Source organism: Heterodontus francisci, chromosome 1 (assembly GCF_036365525.1).
Source record: "Heterodontus francisci isolate sHetFra1 chromosome 1, sHetFra1.hap1, whole genome shotgun sequence".
NCBI classification, from domain to species: domain Eukaryota; kingdom Metazoa; phylum Chordata; class Chondrichthyes; order Heterodontiformes; family Heterodontidae; genus Heterodontus; species Heterodontus francisci.
In genome coordinates this window covers 48,739,519-48,748,396 of record NC_090371.1, presented here as the reverse complement: position 1 = coordinate 48,748,396, position 8,878 = coordinate 48,739,519, and the positions used below count along the sequence as shown (strand labels likewise).

General features: G+C 42.3%; 1 protein-coding gene across 2 annotated transcripts in view; it reads left to right on the top strand.

Annotated features, from left to right (window-relative positions):
• Window positions 1-86: 86 nt before the first annotated feature.
• The window catches only part of smad7 (SMAD family member 7), a 41,858-nt gene continuing 33,066 nt past the window's right edge, over window positions 87-8,878 (top strand). The window contains exons 1-3 of one of the 2 annotated variants that reach the window (XM_068030296.1): window positions 89-587; window positions 705-1,348; window positions 2,658-2,711. In XM_068030296.1, the coding sequence (XP_067886397.1) occupies window positions 721-1,348; window positions 2,658-2,711 (682 nt within the window). In that variant the 5' untranslated portion in view covers window positions 89-587; window positions 705-720. Of the gene's footprint in view, window positions 1,349-2,657; window positions 2,712-8,878 lie in introns of both variants that reach the window. The other variant, XM_068030306.1, reaches the window with a different exon arrangement.

Genomic DNA, 8,878 nt, shown 5'->3' with positions numbered 1-8,878 from the left:
TTTAGAAGTAAAAGGGGCTGTTAGTAATGTGATCGCTTGTTTGCGTAACAATCACTTTAAACCGGGGGCCGCGACAAAGTGTCTAGACGCACACGTGATCGACCGCGCCACTGCGCAGCCAAACCAAGGGCTTGTAAATTTCAAGCCTTGTGTCAGTTTCAGGCAGCAGTTCCGAGTCCTCAGGAAATCCACAAGCAGAGTAGAGAGAAGAGCTGGAAACGGCGACAACTTTCTTGGGTTTTTTTCCTCCCTTTATAAATCGTGTGTTTTTTTTTTAAAGAGAGAGATTAAGTTAGTGAAAGGAGAGTGGGGAAAGAGAGACAGACAAGCAGACGCACGTACAAGTCAAAGAGAAAGAGAGAACTGGAACAGATTAAAGACACTGCATGTGTATCTATAACCGCCGAAAGGAAGAAGGGAAAACGAAGGAAGAAAGCGATCTGCATAGTCATCAGCACAGCCTTGCCTGCCGGATTAAGGGTTTGGATTAAGCTACCCAAAAAGCCAAGGAAGGAACAAGAAGCGAACGCTTGGGTTACATTTTCATGGATACATATTCTTGGCTACATTTCTCCTACTTTATATCGGTGGGTTACAATGCATGATTGTATCTGTGGGGAGCTCTGACCCATCCCCCTGTATTTAATTGCAGTATTGTTTAAACCAATTTTCCGGATCTTTTATTTTTTAAACCTCTTTTTTAGAATAAGGGGGTGGCGTATGCTACAGATTTGTGCGGCTGTTACTGTGTTGTTGCCACCGAGAATAGGCTGGATTCATGTTTTGCGGATATGTCTTTGCTGTACCTGGCTGGGTTTTAGCAGATTTCTCTCTGGCGGATCTTCGTCTCGCATGTTCAGGACGAAACGATCGGGTCTGGTCCGGCGACTTTGGCGGAGCCGTGCGTTGGCAGAGGCAGACGGACAGACGGATAACGAGGGCGATGCAAACCGGGGAGGAGGAGGAGGAGGAGGAGGAGGGGGAGGCAGCGGCGGGGGATGCTGCGGGGGGAAAGGATCCAAGTCCACCGCCTCGGACCCTGAATTAAAAACCCTCACCCACTCGCTGCTGAAGAAGCTGAAAGAGAAACAGTTGGAATTATTGTTACAGTCGGTGGAGAGTAAAGGGGGAGCCCGCACCGGCTGCCTCCTTTTACCCAAGATGATTGAGCCCAAACTGAGCAAACAAACTTACTCGTTACCGGTACTGATCTGCAAAGTCTTCCGTTGGGCTGACCTGAGGAACTGTTCCGAATTGAAAAGGCTCTATTGCTGTGAATCGTACGGAACGAGTAACCCGGATTCCGTCTGTTGTAACCCGCATCACCTTAGCAGACTCTGTGAACTCGGTAAGAACGATTTGGCTCATTTTAAATTATTTAATGTTTTTTTTAAAAAATGGTAGGTTGTATTTTTTTTAATGGATTTTTGGAGCATTTGCTTTTATGACCTCTCCTTCTGAATGTTGTGATCACCTGGGCCATCTCTTATGAAACAAGGGGATACATTCATTTTTTCATACAGTCAGCCCACCAGGCGTGGTGACTTTTTAAAGATCGAGAACCCTTAACTTTTTAGTTCTTTTACAAACTCAACCCACCATCGCTCTTTTACGCCCTGGAGCGTGTCCATATAAGAGCAGAATTTGCTTTATGAATCTTAGGTGCAATTTACTTAAGTGAGTTTTTTTTTACATCTATAAGCTTATGGCGTAATTTCATGAAAAGAATCGCTTTTTAAAGAAGTGTTTTGTTGCAGCGTTCACATTGCAAACAATCGAGTTTGATCCCGGATTAGTATTAATTGCGGGCGATCCGGTTTAAAACAGAATTTTATCCCATACTAATTCAGGGGCAGAGTTATATAAAAAAAAACACATGGATTGCTTTCTCATGGTGATTTAAAACTGCCCATTAAATCAAACATTACTGGGCAACATTCTGCCTATTGCTTTTTAAAAATGTAAATATGTCGCGATTTCAAAGAATTGCCTAATAACAATTAATTCTCTATAAATGTAGATGTATTTTCATTCCAGCTTGCGATCCGAATAGAAACTGTTGTAAATGTTGGAATTAGATCGAGGACGGGGTGGGGGGTGCGGGGGTGCAACTGTACATTTTTATTTTCATCTGTCTAACATGTATCTGGGAATTGTCTGAACATCAAAGTTATTATTTAAATTCACATTCCTTTTAGAAGGAAGGAGGAGGAAAGCTATTTTAAAACGCCCTATTAAAGCCTGTCAAATGTACCAATCAAGTAGCTAAAAGTTTTTTTTGACGCGAAAAAAAAAGTTGTCTAGAAGACTTGTCGCCGCGGTAAATGGGTGATTTTCCAGTTAGATGGCGCGGTCAGATCCACAGCCAGTCTGATTCAGTGGTAATTTCCAGAGCAGAAGTGGTTTACGTGAGCCAAGGAGGGGCGATTAGACACACAAGTTGCATATCAGTGAGACTGGCGCCAGGCTGACTCTTTTGTTTATGTGACTGTTAACTATCAAGGCAATCGCCGCCTTTGCTGTTCTGCCTCCAGCCCCCAGAGCTAAGACAAACAGTTTACGAAAGAATGCCGGCTCTCCTGCCAGTGTTATCATAAGTTTTTATCTCTTTTCTCATGGCTTTGCCTTTTTTTCTCTTTTTATTTTTACGTTTCCAGAGTCACCCCCGCCTCCCTATTCTAGATTTCCAATGGACTCACTCAAACAACCTGGTAAGTCTTGTGTTCGCGTTATTTATGATTGGAATGCACTTTTTTTCCCTGTGTATTTTAATATAAACGATTTCTCAATAACCTCCAACCACTTAAAATATCATTTTACTGTGTATATGTAGGAGAAAGTTGTAACGATTTTTAAAAAAAGTTTAAAAATATTTGATTTATTCCATTTTGAAGGCATTTCCAATGAGTCAAATCTTGGGAATACTGGGGAGGGGGAGGGGGTAGATGTTAACAGAGCTTCCACTAGGAAAGAGAATGTTTCAGAACTGACTTGGGGCACAGCCAGAAAGTTGGTCCTTCGGGGCATTGTCGGTTGGGGAAATTTGAGCCGGTTTCTGAGTTACTGTAGAGTTGGACCAGTACATTCATACTGTACAAGAAAGTAATAAATACACCATATACAGCTCAAGACAAGAAATGCCATGCATGGTTTCCACACATATTTCTATGAAATATCTGTATATCTAAACATATGGAAATTTTGATGCTTGAAGTTTATTAGAGACTCAGTGGAGCCAGTGAAATAAGTTAGCAGCATATTCCTGGGTTTGGTCCCATTGCTGCTTGCCACATTGCAGGACCTCATCCATATGATAATTTTTTGGGAGCTTAGATGCTGATTATTAGTAGGCTTTTCGACAATGGGGAGGGGGCTACCACAGACCAACTTGGACTTACCCTCATCCACCCAATGTCCTCACTTTCCAGAAGTCATTGTGATAGTGAAGGGAAATAAAATAAAGTGCCTTTCTCAACTTTGGATGTCCAAATGTGCTTTACAGCCAATGACCTTTGTTGAAGTGGAGTCATTGTTGTACTGTAGAAAGTGCAATGGCCTATTTGTGCACAGCAAGCTCCCATAATTGACCATGTGATCTGGCCAGATCATCTATTTTAGTGATATTGATTGAGTGATAAATAGTGGAAACCTTGGCTGGTTTTCCCCATTCTAGCCTATGATTGCTGAGGCTAATTGCACTGGCTCACTATGATATCAGCTAACATAAGAAAACTTAATTTAAAATTTAAAACCCTTTTATTCTGCATGGCTCAATACCACACAGTAGACAGTGCATTTAATTCTTGGCAGTTCAAAAATGCCTTGCTGCAGTTAAGTGATTTGTGCTTGTAAGGGACTTGTGTTCTGCCACTGGAGTGCAGTTGAGGTGTTCCAGCTGGGAGTCACCTCAAGTGCCCATAACCTGCAGGGCTACGGGCCAAATGCTGGAAGGTGGGATTAGGCTGGGTGGCTTGTTTTCAGCCAGCGCAGACACGATGGGCCAAGTGGTCTCTTTCTGTGCCGTAAACTTTCTATGATTCTATTCCATGACTACAGTTAGTCATCAGCAGCAACATTTAAAAAGGTGCTCAGGCTCAGACATTACAGAAAAATGTCCATGGTGTAGGTAGAGAAGCCTATTGAACTGTTACAGATACAAATCAGATTTTTTTTATCTCAAAGTGACTGTTCTTTAAGATCTCCCAGTGTTGGACAGTATTCTAAGGGTGTGACCTATCTATGCCACTCTGAGCCATTCTTCAGGATGCATGCAAGAAAGGCTGTATGACTCACTGTTTGTATTTGCCTGTCTCTCTGTGTGTATGTGGAATTGTACAGTTCTCCAATGGCACCATCCACCCCCCACCACTTCTTCATTACCATAACGTAAAAACCATAACATCTATCCTATAGGCTTCCATGTTGAGAGGAACACTGCATTGTCAGTAAAATTTCTCTACACAAGTAACTGGCATTAGAGATCTGATTTAATGTGGTGCAGTGATGTTTTTACATGAGTTCTGCTGTCAAATGCATTGAGTAGAACATGACAATGTCTGTTGATTGTCTCTGACATGGAAATTATGTAGTTGTCTGAAGAAAGCCTCCTGGTGGCAGACAGTAGTCTTCATTAAAGGAAAGAGGCAGCAAAGATGACTTTGGGTGAGATGTGTATCTGCGGAAATAGATCAATAATTATTTTAGACACAGAAATTCTTTTCAAGTTCTCAGCTGTGGCTCCACCTTTGAGTCAGACAGTTTGTGGGTTTAAGTCCCACTCCAGAAACTTGAGCACTAAAATCTAGACTGACACTTTAGTGCAGTACTGAGGGATTGCTGCAATGTTGTTCGTATATGTTTTAGATGAGACAGTAAACCATAACACTGTTTCAAAGAGAAGGGGAGTTCTCTTCATTGTTGTGACCAATATTTATCTTCAACCATCATCACTGAAACAAATTATCTGGCTATTATCTCATTGCTGTTTGTGGGATCTTGCTGTGTGCAAATTGACTGCCTTGTTTCCTTTGTTACAACAGTGATTGCACTTGAAAATGTAGTTCCTTGGCTGTAAAGCAATTTGGGATTTCCTGAGATCGTGTAATGTGCTATATAAATGCAAATACACATGTCAAATGTGATTACCTTTCCAATGAAATGCAGTTGTGCAGCCAGAGACAAATAGAGTTCACCTCTTTCTACTTTGCACTCATTTTCTGAAGGCTCTTGTTGCTGCTGTGCAATTCCATGGGAGCTATCTACTCGCTTGTCCCATGCCCAACCAAACCTAACTTTCCAGTCCAATTTTTCTCCCCATCTCATCTGAAGATGGCACCTTGAGGTTCAGTTGACTCCCTCCCTTTCTGTGGGGAAGAGCTTGGCCTCTTGTGGCAACATGACCCAAAATAAGCCAGTGTGTGGAGGACCATGCTCATGGATCAGCTCTGCAGTGCCATCCTAGCATTTTAGACAAGTTGGTTGGTGAAAATACTCCCATCCAAGAAATTAAGAATAGGACCAGAATAAGATTTTCTATTTTATACTCGAGCTGACTTTTGCAATAAAGTTATTATTGACCTGAGGAATGTCACGCCCGTGGGGAAAAAAATTGTGCTGGCTACAAATTGGATGCACTGACCTCCATGACCAAATTCCTCGCACGTGCTCCTGTCAGACGAAGATCTGTAAATTGTAGTATTTACCCATGCATTTTTATTTTCTTAAGTGGGATGAAGATCTACAAGTCAATCGAGGGATTGTTTCGACTGTGCAGCATCCCTACCATGCGTCTCGTAATTCACCCTGTGAATTGTCAAGAAGTAACAGTTCAAAATGAATTTCTGTGTGATAGCCATGCTGGACTGTAAGCAACACACATGCATTGAGGAAGGGAAAATAAATCAAAAAAATGCTGAAATTGAATTTGCTTTTATAGTGATCCAGTATGGTTTTTAAGTATTATTATCCACCTCTCATGGTCAGGTACAGCTCCACAGGCATCTGTAGGACTTTTGATAACTTTATGTGTGAGCCTAGACTGAATCCTGGTAGGCTATTTGACTGTAGGGGCATTGCATCTGAGTCTGATACAAGGCTCACACCCAATACCCATGCACAGCACTTCTAGCAGGGATATGCAGCAGGAATCTTGACTGATACTTTTTGTCTCCCTAACCCAAGGTGGAGAGACCAAGTCTTAGCATCAGTATTACCTCCCTGTCTGAGATCAACCAACTGGCCTGGAATAAAAGCTGAACCTTCCCAGTACTGCATCAAGCAGTGCTGTTACCCACTGGAGCAGTTTTGTGAACCAAATTAGTGCCCAGCAACAAAATGTAAGGTCCTGATTTTCTGAATTGCATGTTGCTGCTGTTGTGCATCACGCACCGGCAGCACAAGATGGCAAACTGGCCGTACATTTCCCGTGATTGTCCCTCCGTAAGGTAGAAAATCACAATAAGTGTGCCCACGATTTTCCAACACTCGCTGCCAATGGGTACACCCCTGAGCTGGCAGCATGCATTATTTTTCTGAGTAAGGATAGTAAAGATTATAGATCCAAGGTGGGCTGTGAAGTTAAGATACTGATCAGCCATGAGAATTGAATGGGCTCGGGGGCTGAGTGCCTACTCCTTATTCAAAAACTTGACCCATTAATTGAACAGTATTTTATAGACTGTAACTTAGGTATGTAGCTGTTTAATGAGTCGGGAAAGGACTGGCAGAGGCATTTTTATCGGTACAGTGGTGGTGCCCTGATATGCACTAAGCAAACAAATATATACCAAACTTGTGTGTTTTCTGATTCATGAGTGCTATCTCCATTCCCTTCCTAAGTACAGTCCTGTGGCGTTTCTTCTTCCAACTAGTCAGATTTCTACCCAGAGGGTAGAACCACTGGGAAATTTGACAATTGGTAATAAAATGTAAATTTATTAGCAAATTATAAGGTTTATTGATTAGCCAAATTTGCTGGGGCTGCATCCATTGCAGATTCTGTCCTGAGGCATTGTGCAGGGCTTGGAGGTGCCAGAGGCAGCAGCTTGAGCAGAGCAGAAACTTAACTAAACAGTTTGGGCCCTCGTGTAAATTAGACGCACAGCGACGTCTGCACCTGATGTGTCCCATTAGATGAGTGGAACAACTTCCTGTGAAGTGTTGACATAAAGGTTAACGTTATGTATGCAAACAGAAAGCCACAATCTAAAGCTGCATTTATGGAAGGGAAAGCCCATTCACTTTCGAGGAAGTAATGCCAATTTTGGCATTTGGAAGCTGCTTTCCTTTCGGGTTTTGAGTGAAAACAAACAAGAATTTATATCCATTTCTATGTAACTGCTTGTCAGTGTTAGCAGTAATGGTGTTTTTAAAAAATGGTGACACTGGTAAGACAGCATTTTGCCAATTGGGCTATAATTAAGGATATAATTATTAAAAAAAAAGACACTGGTAACATAGGCTTCACTTTTTATTTAAACTCTCACCACTTCTGCCAGGCATCAGTGTGGCCGAGCAGGAATCCCAAGGAAAGTCCCATTGTAGTACACTATTTGGGCACTTTGAAATTTATTTTATGCCATGAAGCAAATTTTTATTTTTGAAAAATTCTATGCATTGGAAAGGTAAAATATAGGTGCTTCCCAGTGAGGAGCTGAGTCAAACATTCTAGAAAGATCCAATATGCTATCTTTGCTGCTGGCACAAGTGTGTGTTAAAGGATGCTCCAGCTGATGCCAATGCCCTTGGGTCAGGGGTCCTCCTGCTGCTGACTGTTAATTCCTGCCAGAAGTTACTCGTGTGCAATTTATTGCATGAGAACAGAATTTGACATTGACTACAATTCCAATCCCTCCCACACCAAGAAAAATACCATGGCCGCTCTCCAGTACCTGGGTTCACATTATTGGGGGGACATACCAGTGCATTTCTGGTACCTGGTAAACTGTACCCCAGCTTGAAAATGTGCCTTTGGGGGGAAGGGAGTGGGAAACAAAACCCAACATTTTGAAAGATCAACAATGCTACAACAAAATGGTGTGGCAGATATAACATTTGTTGGGAGTGCACTCTCGTGGCCTTAGATACCCACAAACGTATGAAAAAGGAAGATGGGTAAAGACCAGCTGGACAATTGACCCTGCCCTGTACAGTCATGTTGCAATTCAGCATTTTGACTTCCACCCTTCAGCAGCCATGTAAGCTCCTGGGAGAGACACAAAACAGATTGACAAAAACCTGAGGCCAATTCAGAGAAGAAAGAAATTCCCTCTGATGAACACTAACAGTAGGAATGTTTTTGACCTTTGCTGCCCTAGGAGCAGAGCTGGCCTAAATAGCTCAGGTAATTGTTTTTTTAAACAAGCCATTCATTGAGGAGGTTTACACTTATATAGACTTTAGTAATGGCCGCATGATGGTTAAGAGATACCCCTGCCTGTTAAATATCAGGGCCTGACTTTGAAAAGTTTCTTATGATCTGAGCTGGGTAGAATTTGGAGCCAGTGCAGCAGGAGACTGATGTGGGTTTAAGGTAGTTTTTGTGAAGATCTGTTGACAAGCTTTCAGCTGAAGTCTGAATAGGCTCACCACACATAGTGACAAACATCCTTCATAAGAAGAGAGAGACGGGGAGAGAGATGTTTGGAGACACACTGTAATTGTGCCCAGTCTTATCAGAGGTTGGTCTTCTTAAAAGCCACATAGCTCTGGGTTTTAGTGCATCGCCGAGTATTTGAGATATTTCACGGTGTCTGGCTGGGAAATGGAGATAGCTTGGAGCGGAGCCAAAGAAAATGGGCCCACATCACTCCCTCACTGTCCAGCTCTTAATGTGGAACTGTGGCATGAAAACAAGGCTGAGGCTTTTTAGGAGATGGCT